At 46.1% G+C, this 27,205-nt stretch overlaps 2 protein-coding genes across 5 annotated transcripts in view; both read right to left on the minus strand.

Moving 5' to 3' along the window:
- Positions 1-1,115: 1,115 nt before the first annotated feature.
- On the minus strand, positions 1,116-15,236 carry LOC132764182 (cathepsin K). The gene is made up of 8 exons (XM_067472346.1): positions 15,056-15,236; positions 13,311-13,449; positions 12,649-12,771; positions 10,639-10,794; positions 7,085-7,303; positions 6,767-6,932; positions 4,328-4,433; positions 1,116-1,395 (listed from the first exon to the last, which is right to left on the minus strand). Exons 2-8 carry the CDS (start codon positions 13,437-13,439, stop codon positions 1,296-1,298), a joined length of 999 nt encoding a protein of 332 aa, XP_067328447.1. The 5' UTR covers positions 13,440-13,449; positions 15,056-15,236; the 3' UTR covers positions 1,116-1,295.
- A 6,227-nt stretch (positions 15,237-21,463) lies between these two features.
- ARNT (aryl hydrocarbon receptor nuclear translocator) overlaps positions 21,464-27,205 on the minus strand; it is a 40,148-nt gene continuing 34,406 nt past the window's right edge. For 2 of the 4 annotated variants that reach the window (XM_067472349.1, XM_060758063.2), the window contains 3 exons: positions 26,781-26,943; positions 26,561-26,691; positions 21,464-24,158 (listed from right to left, as the gene is read on the minus strand). In XM_067472349.1, the coding sequence (XP_067328450.1) occupies positions 24,069-24,158; positions 26,561-26,691; positions 26,781-26,943 (384 nt within the window). In that variant the 3' untranslated portion in view covers positions 21,464-24,068. Of the gene's footprint in view, positions 24,159-26,560; positions 26,695-26,780; positions 26,944-27,205 lie in introns of all 4 variants that reach the window. The other 2 variants (XM_067472348.1, XM_067472347.1) reach the window with 1 other exon arrangement.

Here is a 27,205-nt window from a genome sequence, read left to right on the forward strand (position 1 = left end):
TCGGTTGGTCATGGGGGTTGTGTGTGGGAAGTTTGGCCCAATTCTATCATTGGTGGGGTTCAGAATGCTCTTTGATTGTAGGTGAACTACAAATCCCAGCAACGACAACTCCCAAATGTCAAGGTCTATTTTCCCCAAACTCCACCAGTGTTCACACTTGGGCATATTGAGTATTCATGCCAAGTTTAGTCCAGATCCATCATTGTTTGAGTTCACAGTCACCTCTGAATGTAGGTGAACTACAACTCCAAAACTGAAGGTGAATGCCCACCAAACCCTTCCAGTATTTTCTGTTGGTGTTGGGAGTTCTGTGTGCCAAGTTTGGTTCAATTCCATCATTGGTGGAGATCAGAATGCTCTTTAATTGTAGGTGAACTATAAATCCCAGCAACTACAACTCTCAAATGTCAAGGTCTATTTTCCCCAAACTCCACCAGTGTTCACACTTGGGCATATTGAGTATTTGTGCCAAGTTTGGTCCAGATCCAGCATTGTTTGAGTCTATGGATATAGGTGAACTACAACTCCCAAACTCCAGATCAATGCCCACCAAACCCTTCAAGTATTTTCTGTTGGTCATGGAAGTTCTGTGTGCCATGTTTGGTTCAATTCCATCATTAGTGGAGATCAGAATGCTCTTTAATTGCAGGTGAACTATAAATCCCAGCAACTACAACTCCCAAATGTCAAGGTCTATTTTCCCCAAACTCCACCAGTGTTCGCATTTCGGCATGTTGAGTATTCGTGCCAAGTTTAGTCCAGATCCATCATTGTTTGGGTCCACAGTGGCCATATTATTGGTGCCAAGTTTGGTCCAGATCCATCATTGTTTGAGTCTCTGGATATAGGTGAACTACAACTCCCAAACTCCAGATCAATGCCCACCAAATCATTTCCGTTGGTGTTGGGAGAACTGTGTGCCAAGTTTGGTTCAATTCCATCATTGGTGGAATTCAGAATGCTCTTTGATTGTAGGTGAACTATAAATCCCAGCAACTACAACTCCGAAATGACAAAAACAATCCCCTCCCCAACCCCACCAGTATTCAAATTTGGGCGTATGGGGTATTTGTGCCAGATTTGGTCCAGTGAATGAAAAACAAGGAAACTCTGAGCAAAGTTCGCAATTTCTTTAAAAGAGAAAAGATACAGAACGTGGTGCCAAAAAAAGAAAAGACAGATAAGATACAATTGGGCCTTGACACCTGTCTTTCAAATCCCCGATTCCTGCTTCGGGAGATCCGCCGAAGGAGTCCGGCCTTCTGCGGACACAAAGGATTGAGGGGAACAGCGTCTCACATCTTCGGGAAGCTGGCAAGATTGGCAATCCCGCAGGCGTTGTTCATATTCCGGGCCATAAGGATGTAGCCTTTGTCGCCCCAGTCTTCACTCCAGCTGGAAGGGAAAGAAAGAGAGAATGGAAATGAAAGAAGGAGGAAAAGGTTGCAATCTCTCCCATTAACGTCCTCCAAACCCCAGCAACAATCCAGTTGTCTGTCCGACTGAATCTACGAGGGTGGAATTAAAAGTAATTATTTGGGTTTGAATGGGGACATTTTAATAAATCAAACGCAGAAATAATCCTTAGAATGTGCTCTTTAACTACCGCTATTTGCTTTTCTACATAATCACCAGACAATCATATACGTTTCTGCCAACAATGAACAAGTTTTCTGAAGCTGTCACGGAATAAGTCTGTGCGTTTTCATTTCAGGTGACAACATCCTGAGTACCCATCGTGCACAGATCTTCCAATAGCCAAGCAAAGCAATAATGTGACCCGCACATAATCACCAGACAATAGGATACATTTCTGCCAATGATTTACAAGTTTTCTGAAGCCGTCGCAGAAGAAGTCGACACTCTGTTTCTGCAACCAGCGTCTCACTGTTCTCTCATCCTGGGTACCCATCGTGCACGGATCTTCCGATAGCCAAGCAAAGCAATAATGTGACCCACACCTAATCACCAGACAATTGGATACATTTCTGCCAACGATGAACAAGTTTTCTGAAGCCATCGCGGAAGAAGTCTGTGCGTTTTCATTTCAGGCAACAACATCGTGCCATCGCAGAAGAAGTAAACAATCTGTTTCCGCAACCAGCGTCTCACAGTTCTCTCATCCTGGGTACCCATCGTGCACAGATCTTCCGATAGCCAAGCAAAGCAATAATGTGACTCACACATAATCACCAGACAATCGGATACATTTCTGCCAATGATGAACAAGTTTTCTGAAGCCATCACGGAAGAAATCGACTCTCTGTTTCCACAACTAGCGTCAGCATCCTGGGTACCCATCGTGCACAGATCTTCCGATAGCCAAGCAAAGCAATAATGTGACCCACACGTAATCACCAGACAATTGGATACATTTCTGCCAATGATGAACAAGTTTTCTGAAGCCGTCACGGAAGAAGTCGACACTCTGTTTCCACAACTAGCGTCAGCATCCTGGGTACCCATCGTGCACAGATCTTCTGATATCCATGCAAAGCAATAATGTGACCCACACATAATTACCAGACAATTGGATACGTTTCTGCCAACGATGAACAAGTTATCTGAAGCCGTCATGGAAAAAGTCGACACTTTGTTTCTTCAACTAGTGTCTCACAGTTCTCTCAACATCTTCATCAGAACCATAATGATGTCCCTGCAGATCTTCTTTCATTATCAGGAACAGATGGAAGTTAGACGGTGCTAAATCTGGATGTTGTATGGTGGTGAGATCCAGTCTCTGAAGTTTCAAGTCTGTGCACTTTCATTTCAGGCATCAGCATCCTGGGTACCCGTTGTGCACAGATCTTCCGATAGCCAAGCCAAGCAATAATGTGACCCACACATAATCACCAGACAATTGGATATATTTCTGCCAATGATGAACAAGTTTTCTGAAGCCGTCACAGAAGAAGTCAACACTCTGTTTCCACAACTAGTGTCAGCATCCTGAGTATCCATCGTGCACAGATCTTCCGATAGCCAAGCAAAGCAATAATGTGACCCACACATAATCACCAGACAATTGGATACATTTCTGCCTATGATGAACAAGTTTTCTGAAGCCGTCACGGAAGAAGTCTGTGCGTGTTCATTTCAGGCATCAGCATCCTTGGTACCCGTCGTGCACAGATCTTCCAATAGCCAAGCAAAGCAATAATGTGACCCACACATAATCACCAGAGAATTGGATACATTTCTGCCAACGATGAACAAGTTTTATGAAGCCATCACAGAAGAAGTCAACACTCTGTTTCCGCAACCAGTGTCTCAAAGTTCTCTTATCCTGGGTACCCATTGTGCACAGGTCTCGCGATAACCAAGTAAAGCAATAATGTGACCCACACATAATCACCAAACATTTGGAAACATTTCTGCCAACAATGAACAAGTTTTCTGAAGCTGTCACGGAAGAAGTCAACACTGTTTCCTCAACCAGCGTCTCACAGTTCTCTCAACATCTTCATCAGAAGTATAACGATGTCCCCGTAGGTCTTCTTTCATTATCGGGAACATATGGAAGTCAGACAGTGCTAAATGTGCACTGTATAGAGGATGTCATATGGTGGTGAAATCCAGTCTCTGAAGTTTCAAGTCTGTGTGCTTTCATTTCTGGCGTCAGCATCCTGGGTACTCATCATGCACAGATCTTCCAATAGCGAAGCAAAGCAATAATGTGTCCCACACATAATCACCAGACAATTGGATACATTTCTGCCAACAATGAAACAGTTTTCTGAAGCCGTTACAGAAAAAATCGACACTCTGTTTCTGCAACCCATCATGCACAGATTGTCCAATAGCCAAGCAAAGCAATAATGTGACCCACACGTTCTTGTGAAATGCCAATTATGCTTGAAATTTCTCTCTGAGTGATACAACGATCGTCCTGAATCAATCTGTCAATCTTTTGCTTGTGAAACTTGGTGGTTGCTGTCACAGGACGTCCAACTTTTTGTTTGTTACGCAAGTCAGATGTTCCCACCTCAACATCTTTAAACTTACTCGCCCAACAACACACACTCCTCACATCAACACAATCCCCATAAACCGCTTGCATTCTCTGATGAATCTCCTTTGCGGTGATACCTTCTGCTGTCAAGAATTCAAGGAATGCACGTTGCTTAGGTCGCATTGACTGACCGTCTGTGCAGGGTTGCATACTTCGCACTTTAACAACACAACCGTTCAATGCTAAGGCTTTTCACCAAAATGGAACTGTAGAGGAGAGTCTACTGAACAAGCCAGTACATGCCCCATACCAGTACTGCCATCTGTTGAGGAGTTAAGAAGATGGAGGAATTACTTTTTCATTCATGCTTCTTACCTGTTTTTGATGATCCAGTGCTTGGTTCCTTTCTGAGACCCGTAGCCCACCGCAAGGACAGCATGGTTGATGTTGTCGGCATTGCAGTTTTCATCATAATAGACCCCTGGTAAAGTCATAGAAGGGAAGTCACTTGGGGTGCCCCATTTTGCCCTTCTCCCCAGGGTTATTTTCAACTCGGAAAGGTCAATGTTGGAAACCAAAAGTTGACTTTAAGTGACTCTCATTGACTTCCTATTTTTTTAAAAGGGCGTACAGTAGAAAACGTATAGTAGAAAACGTGGTCGAAAATGAATGTCTATCAAACAACAAGTTGTTGACAAATCAGAGCCGAAAATAGATTACGCCGTTCAGAGAGATTATGTGGGAAAGTTGTGAAGGGAATCCAGGGGAAACCGAATGATTTCATGGGTGTCTATCAAACAAGTTGTTTGCCTTAAAGTCAGTTCAGGCAACAATGTGTTAGAGTGAGAGGCTAAGCCTGGGTGCTCTTTTACCTGGTTCAAGTCAACCTTTGGCTTTGGATTTAACATCCTAGAAGTTTTCTATCCTCCTGTTCATGTACTCCTGTTCAAGTTTTAGAGCAGCGGTTCTCAACCTGGGGGTCGCGACACCCAGGGGGGTTGCCTGGCCATTTTGGAGGGGTCACGAGGCCACCAAGGGTACAGGCCAGGGGAGGGCTCCTTCTCACGAGGCCTGGCCTCGCACAAAGCCCGCCTCACCTGCCTCACACTCTCGCCGTCCGGCAAGGGCATAGGGCAGGCGAGGGGTGTTCCACACGAGTCCTGGCCTCGCGCAAAGCCTGCCTCGCGCTCTACCCATCCGGCGAGGGCGTGGGGCAGACGAGGGGTCCTCCGCACGAGGCCAGGCCTCGCGCAAAGCCCGTCTTGCCTGCCTCACACTCTCGCCATCCGGCAAGGGCGTAGGGCAGGCGAGGGGTGTTCCACACGAGTCCTGGCCTCACGCAAAGCCTGCCTCACGCTCTCGCCATCCGGCGAGGGCGCAAAGCAGGCGAGGGGTCCTCCGCGCGAAGCCAGGCCTCACGCAAAGCCTGTCTCGCCTGCCTCGCATTCTCGCCATCCAGCGAGGGCGTAGGGCACGCAAGGGGTCCTCCACACGAAGCCTGGCCTCGCGCAAAGCCTGCCTCACGCTCTCGCCATCCGGCGAGGGCGCAAAGCAGGCGAGGGGTCCTCCGCGCAAAGCCAGGCCTCACGCAAAACCTGTCTCGCCTGCCTCGCATTCTCGCCATCCAGCGAGGGCGTGGGGCAGGCAAGGGGTCCTCCACACGAAGCCTGGCCTCGCGCAAAGCCTGCCTCACGCTCTCGCCATCCGGCGAGGGCGCAAAGCAGGCGAGGGGTCCTCCGCGCAAAGCCAGGCCTCACGTAAAGCCTGTCTCGCCTGCCTCGCATTCTCGCCATCCAACGAGGGCGTGGGGCAGGCAAGGGGTCCTCCACACGAAGCCTGGCCTCACGCAAAGCCCGCCTCGCCTGCCTCGCATTCTCGCCATCCAGCGAGGGCGTGGGGCAGGCAAGGGGTCCTCCACACGAAGCCTGGCCTCACGCAAAGCCTGCCTCGCCTGCCTCGCATTCTCGCCATCCAGCGAGGGCGTGGGGCAGGCAAGGGGTCCTCCACACGAAGCCTCGCCTCACGCAAAGCCCGCCTCGCCTGCCTCGCATTCTCGCCATCCAGCGAGGGCGTGGGGCAGGCAAGGGGTCCTCCACACGAAGCTATGCCTCACGCAAAGTCTGTCTCGCCTGCCTCGCATTCTCGCCATCCAACGAGGGCGTGGGGCAGGCAAGGGGTCCTCCACACGAAGCCTGGCCTCACGCAAAGCCCGCCTCGCCTGCCTCGCATTCTCGCTATCCAGCGAGGGCGTGGGGCAGGCAAGGGGTCCTCCACACGAAGCCTGGCCTCACGCAAAGCCTGCCTCGTGCTCTCGCCATTCGGTGAGGGTGCAAAACACGTGAGGGGTCCTCCACGCGAGGCCTGGCCTCGTGCAGAGCCCTCCTCGTCTGCCTCACACTCTCGCCATCCAGCGAGGCCGTGGGGCAGGCCCTCCCGATAGATGGTCATCCATCCTGTGCTTTAAAAACTGTTAGGGTATGTAAAAATATCAGTTGGTGAGTTTGTTAACTGAAAATGCAAAGCACGAAGTGGATTGGTTGGGCTACACCCAAGAGACTAGCTGAGCCTGGGAATTTTGGCAACAGTTACATTTTTAGTTTGAGTTCTCGCTTCATGAGCTGCTGGAAGAAGATCTCCCACGTGGGCACCTAAATATCATTTGAATCTCTCTCAAAGGGCATTGTGTGAGTCAATGCAATTGTTTACATGACTGTATCTATGTTGCTCTGCATTACAAAGAATAAACGCCTTGTTCTTTACTTATTTGAATCTAACTTTGAGGAAGTAAACAATTAAGTTGAAAATGACACTCACCTCGGCTGTAGAACTGGAAGGAGGCCAAGCTGGCATCGATGCCCACTGCCACGGGACCTTTCCGGGCGACGGCTCTTTTCAGGGCCTTCTCGTCGCCTTCGGGGATCTCCTTATAGCCGCGGCACTTGGCCGCCTTGCCGGTCGGGTTGTACATACAGTTTTCGTCCTACAAGATGGGGTGAATTTTGGAAAGTATCCTTTCAATGTGCTGAAACAGACCTTCCGACACTTCTCTATCCACATTTCTATATATGTCATTTCTGAGGACACGTGGGACACAAATAAAAAAGGACTCCGGGTACCAACAGCTGGTCTCACCTGTCCAATGTATGGATAGGTATCGTCCGAATCAATGCCCCGGTTCACGTGGACGTACTCAAAGGCGTTCGTCATGTAGCCGCCACCACAGCCGTCGTTGTTGCTGACACAGTCCACCAGGTTTTGAGGGCTCAGGTTCAGAAGTTTCCCCGTCTTCATCTTGAGCTGCGCTTCCAAGGCTCCCACGGAGCTGAAGGCCCAACAGGAACCACATTGGCCCTGACAGAGAAGGACATAAATGAGGGAAACCCTGCCAGAAGGACATTTCCAACGGAAGGAGACCTCTCTCTGCTGATCTCTAGCTCCTCTATCATGTATCTATGGTTAACTTCCAATGGAAAAATGTTTCCAGTGGAAGGAGAAATCTCTCTACTGATCTTTAGCATGTATCAATGGTCAACTTCCAATGGAAGGACATTTCCAATGGAAGGAGACCTCTCTCTGCTAATCTCTAGCTCCTCTACCATCTATGGTCAACTTCCAATGGAAGGACGTTTCCAATAGAAGGAGACCTCTCTCTGCTAATTTCTAGCTCCTCTACCATCTATGGTTAACTTCCAATGGAAGGATGTTTCCAATGGAAGGAGACATCTCTCTACTTATCTCTAGCATGTATCTATGGTCAACTTCCAATGGAAGGACCTGTCCAATGGAAGGACACTTCTCTATGCTGATCTAGCTCATCTAGCATTTATCTATGGTCAGCTTTCAATGGAAGGAGACTTCTGTCTGCTGATCTCTAGCTCCTCTACCATCTATGGTCAACTTCCAATGGAAGGACGTTTCCAAAGGAAGGAGACCTCTCTCTGCTGATCTCTAGCTCCCATACTATCTATGGTCAACTTCCAATGGAAGGATGTTTCCAACGGAAGGAGACTTCTCTCTGCTGGTCTCTAGCTTCTCTAGAATGTATCTATGGTCAGCTTCCAATGAAAGGAGACTTCTCTCTTTTGATCTCTATCTCCTCTAGAATGGATCTATAGTCAGCTTCTAATGGAAGGACGTTTCCAATGGAAGGACACTTCTCTATGCTGATCTCTAGCTCATCTAGCATTTATCTATGGTCAGCTTCCAATAGAAGGAGACTTCTGTCTTCTGATCTCTAACACGTATCTGTGGTCAACTTCCAATGGAAGGACATTTCCAACAGAAGGAGACTTCTCTCTGCTGATCTCTAGCTCCTCTACCATCTATGGTCAACTTCCAATGGAAGGACGTTTCCAAAGGAAGGATACTTCTCTCTGCTGGTCTCTAGCTCCTCTAGAATGTATCTACGGTCAGCTTCTAATGGAAGGACATTTCCAATGGAAAGAGACTTCTCTCTGTTGATCTCTAGCATGTATCTGTGGTCAACTTCCAATGGAAGAACGTTTCCAATGGAAGGAGACATCTCTCTATGGATCTCTAGCATGTATCTATAGTCAACTTCCAATGGAAGGATGCTTCCAATGGAAGGAGACTTCTCTATGCTGATCTCTTGCTCATCTAGCATTTATCTATGGTCAACTTCCAATGGAAGGACATTTCCAAAAGAAGATTTCTCTCTGTTGATCTCTAGCTCCTCTATCATGTATCTATGGTCAACTTCCAATGGAAAGAGACCTCTCTCTGCTGATCTCTAGCTTCTCTAGAATGTATCCATGGTCAACTTCCAACAGAAGGATGTTTCCAATGGAAGGAGACTTCTATATTCTGATCTCTAGCTCCTCTCTCATGTATCTGTGGTCAGCTTCCAATGGAAGGATGTTTCCAATGGAAGGAGACTTCTCTCTGTTGATCTCTAATTCCTCTAGCATGTATCTGTGGTTAACTTCCAATGGAAGGACGTTTCCAATGGAAGGAGACCTCTCTCTGTTGCTCTCTAGCTCCTCCAGCATGTATCTATGGTCAGCTTCCAATGGAAGGATGTTTCCAATGAAGAGAGACTTCTCTCTGCTCATCTCCAGCATATATCTATGGTCAACTTCCAATGGAAGGACGTTTCCAATGGAAGGAGACTTCTCTGCTGGTCTCTAGTTCCTCTAGCATGTATCTGTGGTCAACTTCCATGGGAAGGATGTTTCCAAATGAAGGAGACTTCCCTCAGCTGATCTCTAGCTCCTCTAGCGTGTATCTGTGATCAACTTCCAATGGAAGGAGACTTCTCTGTTGCTCTCTAGCTCCTTCAGCATATATCTATGGCCAGCTACCAATGGAAGGAAGTTTCCAATGGAAGGAGACTTCTCTCTGCTGATCTCTAGCATGTATCTATGGTCAACTTCCAACGGAAGGTTTCCAACAGAAGGAGACCTCTCTCTGCTGAGCTGTAGCTTCTCTATCATGTATCTATGGTCAACTTCCAATGGAAGGACGTTTCCAACAGAAGGAGACCTCTCTCTGCTGATCTCTATCTCCCTGAGCATATAACTATGACCAGCTTCCAGTGGAAGGACATTTCCAATGGAAGGAGACATCTCTCTACTGATCTTTAGCATGTATCTATGGTCAACTTCCAATGGAAGGATGTTTCTCATGGAAGGAGACTTCTCTCTGCTGATGATCTCTAGCGGGTATCTATGGTCAACTTCCAATGGAAGGATGTTTCCAACAGAAGGAGACCTCTCTCTGCTGATCTCTAGCTTCTCTAGCATGTATCTATGGTCAACTTCCAATTGAAGGACATTTCCAGTGGAAGGAGATCTCTTGCTCCTCTAGCATGCATCTATGGTCAACTTCCAATGGAAGAACATTTCCAACGGAAGGAGATGTCTCTCTACTGATTTCTAGCTCCTCCAGCATGTATTTATGGTCAACTTCTAATGGGACAACGTTTCCAATGAAGGAGACATCTCTCTACTAATCTCTAGCTCTTCCAACATGTATCTATGGTCAACTTCCAATGAAAGGATGTTACCAATGAATGAGACTTCTCTCTTCCGATCTCTAGCTCCTCTAGCTTCCAATGGAAGGATGTTTCCAATGGAAGGGGACTCCTCTCTTCTGATCTCTATCTCCTCCAGCATGTATTTATGGTAAGCTTCCAATGGGATGATGTTTCCAATGGAAGGAGACTTCTCTCTGCTGTTCTCTAGATCCTTGAGCATGAATTTATGGTCAACTTCCAATGGAAGGACCTTTCCAGTGAAGGAGACTTCTCTCTTGTGATCTCTCCTCCAGCATGTATCTATGGTCAGCTTCCAATGGAAGGACGTTTCCAACGGAAGGAGATGTCTCCACTGATCTCTAGCTCCTTGAACATGAATCTATGGTCAGCTTCCAATGGAGGGACCTACAAATGCCCATGGAAGTGTTCTCAATAGAGTTGTTTTGGCCCTCCAGCATGGCTCCATTGACAGCTTCCGGTTGAAGGACCAACAAATGTTCAGAGAAGTCTTCCCCATGATCTGAAGGTCAACTTCCAATGGAAGGAGCTCTCAATGCCCATCTTTGCTTATTAATTCTTCTATAAGTCTGTTTCATATATCACATTTCTGGGGATCAATATGTTGTATTAAATTTGGGGTCAGACCGAACTAGAGTTTGGGGATTTATCAGGGACCGAAACCAGGCCTCACCTGGTTCTTGACGGGAGTGACGTAGCCCTTCTTGCGATAGTCCACGGCATCGGGGACCCGCTCTTCCCAGTCTGGGATGTATAGCGTGTCATTATTGGGCTTCCGGGATGGAGGGACTTTGAGGCCGGTCATCTTCTGTACCAACTCCTCGCTGGTCTGGAAAACGAAACGGAAAGAGAAAGATTTGTGCAGGAGGACAATCGACACTCCTTTGACCTTTAATGTTCAGCCAGAGTTCCATTCTATGGAATTTGTAGTTGTGACACACTAGCGCTCCTTGGCTGTGAATTCTACATCCTGCAAGAAACTACAAATCTCACGATTCCATAGGCAGCTGTAGGGCTATAGTATAACCTTTGGATTGAAACTTGATATCACAAATCAGGATACTTTCCTGTAATGTTTTCCTGAAATATTCCCAGCTATCCATCACATTGCGCACAGACTACGTTATCATCGGCGTATTAGATTTCTATAACAGATGTTGTTGTGACCTTGGTTTTGACTTTCAGTCTGCTGAGATTAAAGAGCTTGCCATCTGTCAATGTTTAATGAGAGGCCGAGCTGCTTGTACGCTTCTGCAAAGGTGCTTAGGATGGCTTGTAGGTCTTCTTCTGAATGTGCACAGACGACGTTGTCATCAGCATATTGGAGTTCTATAACTGGGCTGTCTGGCCATTCAGAAGAAGACCTACAAGCCACCCTAAGCACCTTTGCAGAAGCATGCGAGAAGCTCGGCCTCTCATTAAACATTGACAGACAGCAAGCTATTGAACCTCAGCAGACTGAAAGCCAAAACCAAGGTCACAACAACATCTGTTATAGAACTCCATTATGCTGATGATAACATAGTCTGTGCGCATTCAGAAGACCTACAAGCCACTCTACAAAACACCTTTGCAGAAGTATACAAAGGCAAGCTCTTTAACCTCAGCAGACTGAAAGCCAAAACAAAGGTCACAACAACATCTGTTATAGAACACCAATATGCTGATGACAATGTCATCTGTGCCCATTCAGAAGAAGACCTATAAGCCACCCTAAGCACCTTTGCAGAAGCATATGAGAAGCTCGGCCTCTGCTTAAGAGACTCCAAGCTATTGAACATCAGCAGACTAAAAAGCCAAAACCAAGGTCACAACAACATCTGTTATAGAACTCCATTATGCTGATGATAACGTAGTCTGTGCGCATTCAGAAGACTCTACAAAACACCTTTGCAGAAGCATACGAAGGCAAGCTCTTTAACCTCAGCAGACTGAAAGCCAAAACCAAGGTCACAACAATGCCTGTTATTGAACTCCAATATGCTGATGATAACATAGTCTGTGCACATTCAGAAGACCTACAAGCCACTCTAAAAACCTTTGCAGAAATATATGATGGCAAGCTCTTTAACTTCAGCAGACTGAAATCCAAAAGCAAGGTCATAACAACATCTGTTATAGAACTCCAATATGCTGATGACAACGTCATCTGTGTGCATTCAGAAGGAGACCTACAAGCTACCCTAAACACCTTTGCAGAAGCTCGGCCTCTCATTAAACATTGACAGAAGGCAAGCTATTGAACCTCAGCAGACTGAAAGCCAAAGCCAAGGTCACAACAACATCTGTTATAGAATTCCAATACGCTGATGATAACGTAGTGTATGCACAATGTGATGGATAGCTGGGTATATTTCAGGGAAACATTACAGGGAATCATCGGGCTTTGTGATATCAAGTTTCATCCTAATTGGACAGATTTCATATATTTCTTAAGCCAGAAAGGTCGATCTGGTAAAGGGCCAAATTCCGAGGGTCAAACTAGCCATTGGGAAAATGAGTATTCGTCATAAGGAGCCCATTTTGACCTCTGATAATGGGATTTCCCGGAGATAATGCGTGGTGAAATTTGCAAATATAGCCCGTGTTCAACTTCCGCTCCCCTTGTGCCATACACAACATGCGAAATGCAAGATGCAGAAATGAGGAACATCCCGTGCTGTGACAAACAGATGTCTCTTACCATGTCTCCCAAATGGTTCATGGCCAGTTCAAAAGTATGCCTTCCCAGAGAAAATTCCAGGTTGTGGGTGTTGATGTACTTCAGGTTCTTCTCCCATATCAGTCTTCGGGAGACTTCTTCCATCTATCAACGACAAAAAATTAATGTGTTCGGCGAACTGCAAGTCGCTTCTGGTGTGAGAGAATCAGCCGTCTGCACAGACGTTGCCCAGGAGACGCCTGGATGTGTTACCGTCCTGTGGGAGGCTTCTCTCATGTCCTCGCATGGGAAGCTGGAGCTGACAAATGGGAGCTCACCCCATCTTGTAGATCTGAACTGCCAACATTCAGGTTAGCAGTTCAGCCGGCACAACATTGCGCCACCATGGCTGCTTCTAATCTCTGAATGAATCAAGTATTTTTTGAACTCAGATTTGCAGCAATGGAAGTGAGCTGAGAACCAATGAGGGAGGAAAAGGAACCTGGACATTTTAATAGTTGGAACGGCAGAGGATTAATATCAACTCCCACAATTCCTAAATGATAATAATAAAAATCTTTGCTGGTGGGAGGAGATTAAGTCAGCCACCCTTCCCGACCCTATAAGGAAATGGCAGGATTTGAACCCGTGCCCTCCTGTCACCCCGTTCTTTGCCTCTGGGTCTAAAATGCTCTTGTGGTCACCTGGCCATTGTAGTCCTTCCGGTGGCTTTTCTTCCAGAGCTGCCACTGAGAGTCCAGCGTCTCGTCTGGGTAGCCGGTGGCCATGGTGGCCGGAAAGAGGGCGGCCAGTGCCAAGGGTGCCCACCACATCCTGGAAAAGCTGCAAAGAGGAAGGAAGGAAGGAAGGAAGGAAGGAAGGAAGGAAGGAAGGAAGGAAGGAAGGAAGGAAGGAAGGAAGGAAGGAAAGAGGAATAGGAGAGAGAGAGGGTGGAGAAAGGAAAGAAAGAAAGAGGAAGGATGGAGGGGGTTAGAAAAAGGAAGGAAATAGGAAGGAAGGAAGGAAGGAAGGAAGGAAGGAAGGAAGGAAGGAAGGAAGGTGAAAAATAGGAAAGAGGGAGGGAGGAGGGGAAGGAAGGAAGGGATTAGAAATAGGAAGGAAGGAAGGAAGGAAGGAAGGAAGGAAGGAAGGAAGGAAGGAAGGAAGGTGAAATAGGAAGGAAGGGGGAAAAGGAGAGAGAGATGGAGAAACAAAGGAAAGAGAGAGGAAAGAAGGAAGAAAGAAGAAATAGGAAGGATAGAGAAATAGGATGGAAGGAGGGAGGGATGGAGGAAGAAGGAAGAAAAGAAGGGAGGGAAGAGAAATAGGAAGGAAGGAGAAAAAGAAAAGAGAGATGGAGGAATGAAGGAAAGAGAGAGGAAAGAAGGAAGGAAGGAGAAATAGGAGGGAAAGAGGGAGGGATGGAGGAAGGAAGGAAGGAAGGAAGGAAGGAAGGGATGAGAAAAAGGAAGGAAGGAAGGTGAAATAAGGAGAAATGGGAGAGAGGGTTGGAGGAAGGAAGGAAAGAGAGAGGAAAGAAGAAAGGAAGGAGTTAAAAATAGGAAGGAAGGTGAAATAGGAGAGAGGGATGAAGGAACGAAGGAAAGAGAGAGGAAGGAAGGAAGGAAGGAAGGAAGGAAGGAAGGAAAGAGAGAGGAAAGAAGAATGGAAGGAAGGAAGGAGTTAAAAATAGGAAGGAAGGTGAAATAGGAGAGAGGGATGAAGGAACGAAGGAAAGAGAGAGGAAGGAAGGAAGGAAGGAAGGAAGGAAAGAGAGAGGAAAGAAGAATGGAAGGAAGGAAGGAGTTAAAAATAGGAAGGAAGGTGAAATAGGAGAGAGGGATGAAGGAACGAAGGAAAGAGAGAGGAAGGAAGGAAGGAAGGAAAGAAGGAAGGAGAAATAGGAGGGAAGAAGGGAGGGATGGAGGAAGGAAGAAAGGAACAAAGGAAGGAAGGAAGGGAAGAGAAGAAGGAAGGAAGGAAGGAAGGAAGGAAGGAAGGAAGGAAGGAAGGAAGGTGAAATAGGAAGGAAGGAAGGTGAAATAGGAAGGGAGGAGAAATAGAGAGATGGATGGAGGAAGGAAGGAAGGAAGGAAGGAAGGAAGGAGAGAGGAAAGAAGGAAGGAAGGAGTGAAAAATAGGAGGGACAAAGGGAGGAGGGAAAGGGAGGAAAGGGTGAGAAAAAGGGACAAATGCAGTTATCACATGTTGATTATACTATAGAGTTATCACTTGAACGGCCACTTCTGGGATGTCTAGTTTGATGGAGGGACGTAGACGCTACAATTCCCAGGGGAGAATGTCTATGGAGCTGGAAAGGAAAGGAAGGAAATGGGGAGGAGAGGAAGAGGGGCAAAGGGGTGCAGTTTGACTCCACTTGGGACTGCGTTGGGCTCGAGAAGGCTAAAGACCTGGCCAAACTACAACTCCCGGGATGGTCCTTACTCACCTCTGTGGGTTCTGCTGCTGGATCTGGTCTTCTTGCAAGGAGGGAACCCGAACAGGAGGGATCTTGGCAGCCTTTGGGTTTTTATGCAGGTTTTGGGGAAGTCTGGCCTGCAAATGGAAAAAATGCCCAGTTTGTCTCCGGCAAGCTTTACTCAGATTTCTCGAAGGCGAAGAGGAGGAAGAGGAGGGGAAAGAGGAGGGGAAGGCCTCTCACATGATCCTCTTGGCAAAGGATCACATCTGGATCTCAAAGGAAGCGGGGAAACATCTGGAGGCTTGCCGCTGAGATTCAGCCGTTTGTGCATTTTTGCAGGCCTTCAGATTCACAATTTGGAAAGGTGTGTCTACACTGTACGATTAATGCAATTTGGCACCACTTTAACAGCGATGGAAATCCTGGGATTTGTAGTCCGGCACCAAACTCTCTTTGGCAAAGGAGGCCTTGCAAAATGGCAACTCCCAAAAGTCCATAGCATTGAGCACTTGCAGTCCAAGTGGTATCGAACTGTGTTAATTCAACAGTGGAGACGCAATCATAGTTCCCCATCGTGGTCCCTGTGAATTGCACAGGGAATTTGCCACCAAATTGGCATCAGAATGAGGAACCTCAAAAATCCCCGTCATCTCTTACTCTAAGTATGGTATATACATGTATGTGTGTGCGTGTGTGCATGTGTGTATAAAAGGTAAAGGCTTTCCCCTGAGATTAAGTCCAGTCATGCCCGGATCTGGGGGTTGGTGCTCATATCTAAGCTGAAGAGCCGTCGTTGTCCATAGACGCCTCCTAGGTCATGTGGCCAGCATGACTGCATGGTGCGTCCTTACCTTCCCGATGGAGTGATATCTATTGATCTACTCACATTTGCATGTTTCCAAACTGCTGGGGCTAACAGCAGGAGCTCACCCAGCTCCCCGGATTTGAACCGGTGACCTTTTGATCAAGTTCAACAGCTCAGCGGTTTAACCCACTGCACCACTGTGTGTGTATATATATATATGTGTGTGTGTGTGTGTGTATAAAACCACATACACACACACACACACATGTATATGTATGTGTTCTTGTGGAAACAAGAACAGGAGAAGAGATGAGTCCACCTTGATTCACCCTCCATGTATATGTATATATGTGTGTATATGTGTGTATGGTCCATGGTAACAAAAACAGAAGAGATGAGTCCACCTTAATTCACCCTCCATGTATATGTGTATGTATACTGTATGTGTGTGTGTGTGTGTGTGTGGTCCATGGTAACAAAAAAGAAGAGATGAGTCCACCTTGATTCACCCTCCATGTATATGTTTGTGTATACTGTATATTTGTGTGTATATATATATGTGTATGTATATTTATATACATACATACATATGTATGTGTGTGTATTTATGTATATATATGTATATGTGTGTGTGTGTATAGTCCATGGTAACAAGAACAGGAGAAGGGATGTGTCCACCTTGATTCACCCTCCATGTATATGTATGTGTGTACTGTATATGTATGTATGTGTGTGTGTGTATGTATGTGTGTGTGTATATACATGTGTGTGTGTGTGTGTGTGTGTGTGTGGTAGCAAAAACAGAAGACATGAGTCCACCTTGATTCATCCTCCATTTATATGTATATGTATGTGTGTGTGTGTGTATGTGTTCCATGATAACAAAACAGAAGAGATGAGTCCACCTCGATTCACCCTCCATTTATATGTATAGGTGTGTGTGTATACTGTATATTTATGTGTGTATATATGTGTGTATATAGATGGATAGATGGATAGATAGATAGATAGATAGATAGATAGATAGATAGATGGATGGATGGATGGATGGATGGATGGATGGATGGATGGATGGATAGATAGATAGATAGACAGAATAGATAGATAGATGGATAGATGGATGGATGGATAGATAGATGGATGGATGGATGGATGGATGGATGGATGGATGGATAGATAGATAGATAGATAGATAGATAGATAGATAGATAGATGGATAGATAGTCCATGGTAACAGGAACAGGAGAAGAGATGAGTCCACCTTGATTCACCCTCTATTTATATGTATATGTGTGTGCATACTGTATATGTATGTATGTGTGTGTGTATTGTATATTTATGTGTATATATATGTATATATATATATGTATATATATATATAGTCCATGGTAACAGGAACAGGAGAAGAGATGAGTTCACCTTGATTCACCCTCCACCGCTTGGGATGCGTCATGTCGGCAGCCGTGACTCTTTCTCTCTCGGGTCACACGGACTCTTCTCTCATCGGAAATCCCCCGTTATTCACCAGCACCAGCCTTTGGCTCAGGAGGAACCGTCTTGAGCAAGTCGAGATCGACCCAGGAACAGATGACCTTCCAGTTTTGCCCTTGAATCTCAGTTCGGAAAAACTCATTTCCATATTAGAACAACTTCACTGACTTGTGGTCCATCTCCAAACTATCCTTGGGTAGAGACCTAGCCGAGCTACAACTCCCAGAGGCAATTTAACATTCCAGCTTTCCGGCTTCGTGAGAGTATGCTCGTTTCCGGCCACAGGGGGAGCTGCCGCTTCGCCGTGCACTTGTGACGTACTTCCTCATTCTTCTGCACGCTGCTGGAAGGTTTTATGGCATCGTAAATTGGTTAAATTAACCTCCCCGCATAAAGCGGTACCTCAATTTCCTACTTGACAGATGCAACTACTTTTCGGGCTGCATAGGTCAACAGCAAGCTAAACTATTAATTAATTATTAATTAACTATTAATGGTTGGGAGCTCACTCCAATCCCAGGCTGGCTTCGAACTCATGACCTCTCGGTCAGGAGTGATTTAATGCAGTCGGCTACTACCTAGCTGCGCCACAACCCAGTTTATTTTAGGGTTTTAACCTGCCACTTTTGGACTCTTGCTTGCTGAGATGCCCAGGAGGGAGTCTCTCATTCGGTCTCAGCTACTGGGTTTTTCAGGCCTTGTTGTGTTTTGGTGAAGCTTAATAGGAGAAGCAGAAAGAGACAACAACAAAGAAGCTTTAAGTAAAAACACGTGACCCGGTCATAAGATTATTATTTTATTTTAGGCTTTGAGAATAGGAATTTGCTGACAAAGGGATTTTCATAAAAACCACAAATTCCGACTGCTGCGGAGACGGAGCAAAATGCAAGCAAGGTCAGAAAACCATTAAGAGAATTGTGCTTTTTTGTGTGTGTGTGAATATTGTTGGGACTCCAACTCCCAGCATCCCACATCATTGGTGATTCAGGTCCCAGGGCTGCTGGGAGTTACAGTCCAAAAACAGCAAGAAGGGCTTCATTTTTTGGTCACTTGTGGAGCCAATTTGATATTGGGTTGCTGTGAGTTTTCCGGGCTGTATGGCTATGTATCAGAAGCATTCTCTCCTGACGTTTCACCCCCAGGCATCCTCAGAAGTTGAGGGGTCTGTTAGAAACTAGGCAAGTGGGGTTTATATATATCCCTGCGAAATGATGTCTAGGATGGGAGAAATAATTTTTGTCTGCTTGAGGCAAGTATGAATTTTGCCATTGGCCACCTCCATTAGCACTGAATGGCCTTGCAGCTTCAAAACCTGGCTGCTTCCTGCCTAGGGGAACCCTATGTTGGGAGGTGCTAACTGGCTGTGATTGTTTATTGTCTGGAATTTGTGTGGTCGAAGGCCTTCATAGCTGGAAATCACTGGGTTGCTGTGACTTTTCCGGGATGTCTGGCCATGTTCCAGAAGCATTCTCTCCTGACATTTCTCCCACATCTATGGCAGGCATCCTCAGGGCTTGCGAGGTCTGTTGGAAACTAGGCAAGAGGGGTTTATATATCTGTGGAATGATGTCCAGGGTGGGAGAAAGACCTCTTGCCTATTTGACAATGGATATTGCAATTGGCCACCTTGATTAGCATTGAATGGCCTTGCAGCTTCAAAGCCTGGCTGCTTCCTGCAAGATATTATTTTAAGCCGTAGACAAAGAGCCCTGCATTAAAAAAAAAACCTCTTTGTGGTGGAGTCAGTCAGACAGAGAATACGAAACCAGTCCTCCCAAAAAGCAATCTCGTGCCTGGCTTTATTTTTAACTTTGGGAGACTGAATGCAAACAAAGGGTTTGCATGACGCTTGCTAATCCCTACCAGATGTGCAGAGCTCAAGGATGTTCCTTTCAGAGGACTACATCCACCACAATCCCTTCATAAGCTGGTTGGCAAGGGATGATGAGGTTCTGGAACTGTTTTGGATTCAATACAAGCATCTTCTTTTGACACAACCTAGCTTTTGGCTTTTATGTGTGCTTGAAATCTGCATTCAAGGAACTCTAAACTGTTCACGCATGCAAACAGAAACCCTTTCCACCTCCACCCACTCTGTTTCAAGATTCACCTCATTCTTTTCCATCCTTCTTTAGCTCTTGAAACCCAGCACCGTCCCCGATTCTGTATCTTTGCATTTCCTTTTTTTCCGCCAAAGAGGCAACCTCATGAAACGACCATTCAACCCCCATTGGGGTCGCAACCCACTGGTTGAAAACGAGGAGAGGAGAAGGAGACGAAGCACCGACCCTGTTAAACAACCGTTCGACCCCAATAGGAGTTGCGACTCACTGGTTGAGAATGAGGAGAAAAGACAGGAGGAGCCAAAGCGGCAGCCCTGTGAAGCGACTATTCGACCTCCAGAGGAGTCGCAACCCACCGGTTGAGAATGAGGAGGAAAGACAGGAGGAGCCAAAGCAGCAGCCCTGTGAAATGACTGTTCGACCCCCAGAGTAGTCGCGACCCACTGGTTGAGAACGAGGAGAAAAGACCGGAGGAGCCAAAGCGGCAACCCTGTGAAACGACTGTTCGAGACCTATAGGAGTCACGACCCACTGGTTGAGAATGAGGAGGAAAGACAGGAGGAGCCAAAGCAGCAACCCTGTGAAATGACTGTTCGATCCCCAGAGGAGTCGCGACCCACCGGTTGAGATTGAGGAGGAAAGTCAGGAGGAGCCAAAGTGGCAACCCTGTAAAACGACTGTTTGACCCCCATAGGAGTCGCGACCCACCAGTTGAGAACAAGGAGGAAGGTCAGGAGGAGGCAAGGCGGCAGCCCTGTGAAACAACTGTTCGGCCCCAGAGGAGTCACGACCCACCGGTTGAGAATGAGGAGGAAAGACAAGAGGAGCCGAAGTGGCAATCCTGTGAAACGACTGTTCGACCCGCTGAGGAGTCGCGACCCACCAGTTGAGAACGAGGAGGAAAGTCAGGAGGAGCCAAAGTGGCAGCCCTGTGAAACGACTGTTCGACCTCCAGAGGAGTCGCAACCCACTGGTTGAGAATGAGGAGGAAAGACAAGAGGAGCCGAAGTGGCAACCCTGTGAAACGACTGTTCGACCCCCATAGGAGTCGCGACCCACTGGTTGAGAATGAGGAGGAAAGTCAGGAGGAGCCAAAGCGGCAACCCTGTGAAATGACTGTTCGACCCCCATAGGAGTCGCGACCCACTGGTTGAGAACAAGGAGGAAAGTCAGGAGGAGCCAAAGCGGCAACCCTGTGAAACGACTGTTCGACCCCCATAGGAGTCGCGACCCACTGGTTGAGAACGAGGAGGAAAGTCAGGAGGAGCCAAAGTGGCAACCCTGTGAAATGACTGTTCGACCCGCTGAGGAGTCGCAACCCACCAGTTGAGAACGAGGAGGAAAGTCAGGAGGAGCCAAAGTGGCAACCCTGTGAAACGACTGTTCGACCCCCAGAGGAGTCGCGACCCACCGGTTGTGAACGAGGAGAAAAGTCAGGAGGAGCCAAAGTGGCAACCCTGTAAAATGACTTCGATCCCCAGAGGAGTCGCGACCCACCGGTTGTGAACGAGGAGAAAAGTCAGGAGGAGCCAAAGTGGCAACCCTGTAAAATGACTGTTCGACCCCCAGAGGAGTCGCGACCCACCGGTTGAGAACGAGGAGGAAAGTCAGGAGGAGCCAAAGTGGCAACCCTGTGAAATGACCTTTCAACCCCACCCCCCCCCCCCGAGGAGTCGCAACCCACCGGTTGAGAACGAGGAGGAAAGTCAGGAGGAGCCAAAGTGGCAACCCTGTGAAACGACTGTTCGACCCCCAGAGGAGTCGCAACCCACTGGTTGAGATTGAGGAGAAAAGACAGGAGGAGCCAAAGCGGCAACCCTGTGAAACGACTATTTGAGACCCATAGGAGTTGGGACCCACTGGTTGAGATCAAGGAGGAAATACAGGAGAAACCAAAGCGGCAACCCTGTGAAACGACTGTTCGACCCCCATAGGAGTCGCAACCCACCGGTTGAGAACCGCTGTTCTAAAGTTTTGGCTAAAGGAAGGGGATTCTGAGTTGTTATGGAAACTCTACCACCAGTAACAGTCATCCTTACCTTCAAAAAGACTCTCTTGAATCAAAACAAGACAGGCTTTGTGCTTTTTACCAAAAAATGCATATAATTTATTTTGCATAATCATTTCTGCTTCCGTACGACGCAGCAAGGGACAGAGGCCCAAGGCAAAGAAGGGTCACCGGCCTTCTGAGACTGAACGGAGAAACGGTGCCTTTTTATTCTAAGTGTTCAAAAAGTAGAAATTCCCCGGATGCGGATGTGTTAAAAAAGGGTTTCCAAAGTGGCAGCGCTTTCGGGAGTCTGGGAGCTCTTATACTTTGGCAACAACTCGGTCCGAGTCTCTCGTCCCAGGAGAAATAAAGTGATCGTTCTGGAGTTTTGCAAAGGAAAATAAACAAGAATCCCATGAGTTGATCAGGACGAGGAGATTCCGTCAGAAAGGTGTCATCGCCTTCGTATTCCGCTCATCGTAGTTGGAAAGACCGGAAAAGTTCCTCTTTGATGGGAAGGAGATGCATTTTCGACAGAGACCATGAACGGGATTCTTGTTGAGTTCGAATCTAGAATCGGAAGAGGCCCCAAAGGCCATCTAGTCCAACCCCCTTATTCCAGGCAGGAAGACACAATCCGACCCTTCCCAAGAGATGGTCATTCATCCAGACTGCAAATCCTGGAGTCCAACCCCTTTCTGTCAATCAGGTAGACACAATTCAACCCTTCCTAAGAGATGGTCATCCATCCAGACTGCAAATCCTGGAGGCCAACCCCTTTCTGTCAATCAGGAAGACACAATTCAACCCTTCCTAAGAGATGGTCATCCATCCAGACTGCAAATCCTGCAACCCAACCCTCTTCTGCCAGGCAGGAAGAACACAATCTGATCCTTCCTAAGAGATGGTCATCTATCCAGATGGCAAATCCTGGAGGCTAACCCCTTCCTGCCAGCCAGGAAGACACAATCTGACCCTTCCTAAGAGAGATGGTCATCCACCCAGACTGCCAATACTGGAGGCCAACCCCTTTCTGTCAACCAGGAAGACACAATTTGACTCTTCCTGACAGATGGTCATTCATTCAGACTGCAAATCCTGGAGCCCAACCCCCTTCTGCTAGGCAGGGAGACACAATCTGACCCTTCCTAAGAGAAGGTCATCCATCCAGACTGCGAATCCTGGAGTCCAACCCCCTTCTGCCAGACAGGAAGACACAATCCGACCCTTCCTGACAGTAATCCATCCAGACTGTAAATCCTGCAACCCAACCCTCTTCTGCCAGCCAGGAAGACACAATCTGACCCTTCCTGACAGACAGTCAAGCATCCAGATTGCAAATCCTGGAGTCTAGCTCCTTTCTGACAACCAGGAGTACACAATCTCACCCTTTCTGACAGATGGTCATCCATCCATGTCTGCAAATCCTGGAGCCCAACCCCCTTCTGCCAGCCAGGAAGACACAATCTGACTCTTCCTACAAGATGGTCATCCATCCAGACTGCAAAACCTGGACCCCAGCCCCCTTCAGCCAGGCAGGAAGACACAATCCAAGCCCTCCTGACAGAGAGCCCTCCAACCTCTGCTTAAAATCCTCCAGAGAAGAAGAGAGACAGAATCCTAGAGTTGGAAGAGACCCCAGAGGCCATCCAGCCCAACTCCTTTCTGCCGTGCAGGAAAAGCACAAAGTAACCCCCAACAGATGGCCATCAAAACCTCTAAAGGAGGAGCTTCCACCAGACTCCGAGGCAGAGAGTTCCACCGTTGAACACCTTTTAGACAGGAAGCTAATGTCAACTAAACTCATTGCTCCAAATCCTAGTCTCCAGTGCAGCAGAAGACACTTTTTCAAATATTTAAAGATGCTTCTCGCGACTCCTTCTCTTAACCGTCTTTCCGGAAGGCTAAATAGACTCAACGCTTTAAGCTGAGCTTGGTTTCCAGACTGATCTCTCTCCTTATTCTTCCTGCCTTGCAAATCCGTTTGGAAAAAAATGCAAAAGGGTGCAAAGAGTTCGTTTCCGAACCGCAGTCTGCATGGAAATGGGAAGCTGACAAGATGGAGGTGAAGCAATTGGGCTTTTCGCATGATGAACGGCAAAAAAATATTTTGTAAACAGGACGATTCCGGGCTCTCTATGGCTTGAAAAATGTGCACGCCGCCCCCGTAAAGTGCGTACGAAGGAGGAAGAAGGGTAGCCACGAAAATAGCAAGACCAAGGGAAGTGTATATTATGACGTGTGGCTAGACCGTAGTGGACACAGAGTTCGACGTCCATCGTCCTTCTCCATCCCTTGCCGTGGATACACAAGAATACAACATTTTTTTTCATAATATATATATATATGTATATGTGTGTTTGTGTATATATAAAAGGTTATGGCATAGAAGTGGGTATTTCGTTCACAAAATTAAAAATTAAAAAATCCCTGATGATCGTATATCCCTCGTGTGTCCAGCGCAGGGAACAGTTCCTCGTCTCCGTTGGGTTTCGACGCTCTCCAAAATGGAGGTCCAATGAGTAGCGTCAACCCGCGTACAGCTCGTCCTCCACCAGCAACGTTTCGCTGAGCAATTTGGTATTCCCGGCACAAGGAAGCACGTCAACCGTCTCTGAAAGGAGTCCGAGGGAACGAAGGAAGCGATGGACAGGCCCAACGGCGGTCCGCGTGAACCAGTGCTCGTCTTCCTCATTCCGAAAAGGGAGGGAACATGTTCAACTCGGGGAACTCCTCGCTGTTGTAGCTCGCTCCTTGGTCTCCCAGCATGGACAGCATGTCCTAGTTGAGAAGAGGAACAGGTCACTCCAGGAAAAATGGTACATATAATATAATATAATATAATCCGGGAAGAGGCGGATGAGCTCCCTCTATCAGCTCCAGCTCCTCATGCGGGGACATGAGAGAGGCCTCCCACAAGGATGATAAAAACATCAAATCATCCAGGCGTCCCCTGGGCAACGTCCTTGCAGACGGCCAATTCTCTCACACCAGGAGCAACTCCTGACATGACTATCTATCTATCTATCAATATAATATAATATAATATAATATAATATAATATAATATAATATAATATAATATAATATAATATAATATAATATAATAATATAATATAATATAATATAATATAATATATTACTTATTTAACATATATGTAATGTAATACAATATAATACTGCTACTAATAATATATTATAATTATACATTTTATATTACATATAATATTACTAATATTATTTTTGGTTGTGTCAGGAGCAACTTGAGAAACCGTTGTTGAGCTATAAATCCCAGCAACTACAACTCCCAAATGTCAAGATTCTATTCTCCCCAAACTCCATCAGTGTTCACATTTGGGCATATTGAGTATTTGTGCCAAGTTTGGTCCAGATCCAGCATTGTTAAGAGTCCACAGACCTCTCTGGATATAGGTGAACAACAACTCCCAAACTCAAGGTCAATGTCCACCAAACCCTTCCAGTATTTTCTGTTGGTCATGGGAGAACTGTGTGCCGAGTTTGGTCCAATTCCATCGTTGGTGGAGTTCAGAATGCTCTTCAATTGTAGGTGAACTATAAATCCCAGCAACCACAACTCCCAAATGACAAGGTCTTTTTTCCCCAAACTCCATCAGTGTTCACATTTGGGCATATTGAGTATTCATGCCAAATGCTACATATACAGAATATACTAGCTGTCCCCTGCCATATGTTGCTGTGGCTCAGTCTGTGTATATGTGCCTATGTGTGTGTATATATTTGTGTATATATGTGTGTGTGTATGTGTATATTTATTTATTTTTTTGTCGTGTCAGGAGCAACTGCTCCTGTTGTGAGAGAATTGGCCGTCTGCAAGGATGTTGCCCAGGGGACGCCTGGATGATTTTTTGATGTTTTATCATCCTTGTGGGAGGCTTCTCTCATGTCCCTGCATGAGGAGCTGGAGCTAATAGAGGGAGCTCATCCGCCTCTCCCCGGATTTGAACCTGTGACCTGTCGATCTTCAGTCCTGCCGGCATAAGGGTTTAACCCACCGGGGGCTCCTATGTGTATATATGTGTGTGTGTATATATTTGTGTATTTGTGTGTTTATATGTGTGCATGCATATTGCGTATGTGTGTGCTTGTCTATATGCATATTTGTGTGTATATGTATATATGTAGATATATATGTGTGTGCATGTGTATATGTATATATGTATGTGTGTATATTTGTGTGTGCTTGTGCATATATATACATGTGTGTGTGTGTGAATGTGTGCATGTGTATGTATATATGGTGTATTTTTTGGATTTTTAAGTCTGTTCTGCTGGGGGTTTATGTGTGTGTGTGTGTTTATGGGTGATGGACACCCATAATGTTAGGTTTGTTGTGTCCAAATTTGGTGTCAATTCGTCCAGTGGTTTTTGAGTTATATTAATCCCACAAACAAACATTACATTTTTATTTATATAGATAATGTAATATAATATATTGTATATACATATAATATTATAATGTAATATGATATAATACTAATACTAATAATATATTATAACTATATATTTTATAAGCAATATTACTAATAATATTACAATATGTTATAGTACAATATAGTAATATTTAATACCGATACTGTACCATGCTAATATATGGTATGTATGTATGTATGTATCTATGTATGTATGTGTATGTGTATATATATATACACATACACAGTCCCCTTCAGGGTGAGAAGGGCAGCATATAAAGGTCATAAATAAATAAATAAATATTATTATTATTGTTTATTGACAGTATTTGTATACTGTCTCACCCCTAGGGGGATTCATAGCGGTTTACACACAAGTAAGGGCAAAAATTCAATGCCAGTACAAACAATTACAATTATACACTACAATTAAACATAAATCAAATTAAAACAGTACATCCATAAGCAATTCAGTAGATTGTCTCAGACAGTGTTTCTCAACCTTCCTAATGCTGCGACCCCTTAATACAGTTCCTCATGTTGTGGTGACCCCCAAACATAAAATTATTTTTGTTGCAATTTCATAACAAATTTTGCTTCCGTTATGAATCGTAACATAAATATCTGAAATGCAGGATTTATTTTCATTCACTGGACCGAATTTGGCACGAGGAACTGTATTAAGGGGTTGCGGCATTCCGAAGGCTGAGAAACACTGCAAGGTGAACCTTACCGGGAAGACTTCTGACTGGTTTGGCGGGGGCTGTCCAGGGCTCTGTCCGTGGTGCTGACTCTGCCACTGAGGCCAAACGCTATCCGCCGTTCGGGTCTGGAACTGTGCTGGCGTCTGACCGCTCTCGCCCGCTGCTGCGGAACAAACCCAATGGTTACGGCAATAAGGATCCTGCCACACAAAAGCCTCTTTCTCCCTCGTAAGGGCACGTCAAGCTCACCAAAGGTGGTATTCCGACCGGCAAGGCTCGGGTACGTTGCCGTCCCACTCGGTGATGCCGTGGACCCGGGGGTCGACATGGGGCTGAAGGAAGACGGGGCCGATTGGAAGCTGCCCATGGCGAAGGACGGGGCCCGGGCCTTGATGGCCTGAGAAGCGACTTGCTGGAAAAGGAAAAAAAAGTGGGATTTCAGTCCCCCAAACCAACTTTGTGAAGATGGATTGCTATTCCTTGTCATTCAAAGTTGGCAAGACCGCAATCCAACAGAAATTTTAATAAAAAAGACTACTACAGAGGAGATAGAAAAAGAAAGAAGGAAATCTAGACCTTAATATATTGTATATACATATAATATTTATAATATTATAATGTAATACAATATAATACTCATACAATATGATATTATGATTATATATTTTATATTA

Source organism: Anolis sagrei, chromosome 12 (assembly GCF_037176765.1).
Source record: "Anolis sagrei isolate rAnoSag1 chromosome 12, rAnoSag1.mat, whole genome shotgun sequence".
NCBI classification, from domain to species: domain Eukaryota; kingdom Metazoa; phylum Chordata; class Lepidosauria; order Squamata; family Dactyloidae; genus Anolis; species Anolis sagrei.

Excerpts from the sequence above, each read along its gene's own strand:
- LOC132764182 (XM_067472346.1), bottom strand. The coding sequence starts at position 13,439 with ATGTGGTGGGCACCCTTGGCACTGGCCGCCCTCTTTCCGGCCACCATG. Across the intron at positions 10,795-12,648 it reads TGAACCATTTGGGAGACATG|ACCAGCGAGGAGTTGGTACA; the intron begins GTAAGAGACATC and ends TTCGTTTTCCAG. Across the intron at positions 6,933-7,084 it reads CCTATCCATACATTGGACAG|GACGAAAACTGTATGTACAA; the intron begins GTGAGACCAGCT and ends CCCATCTTGTAG.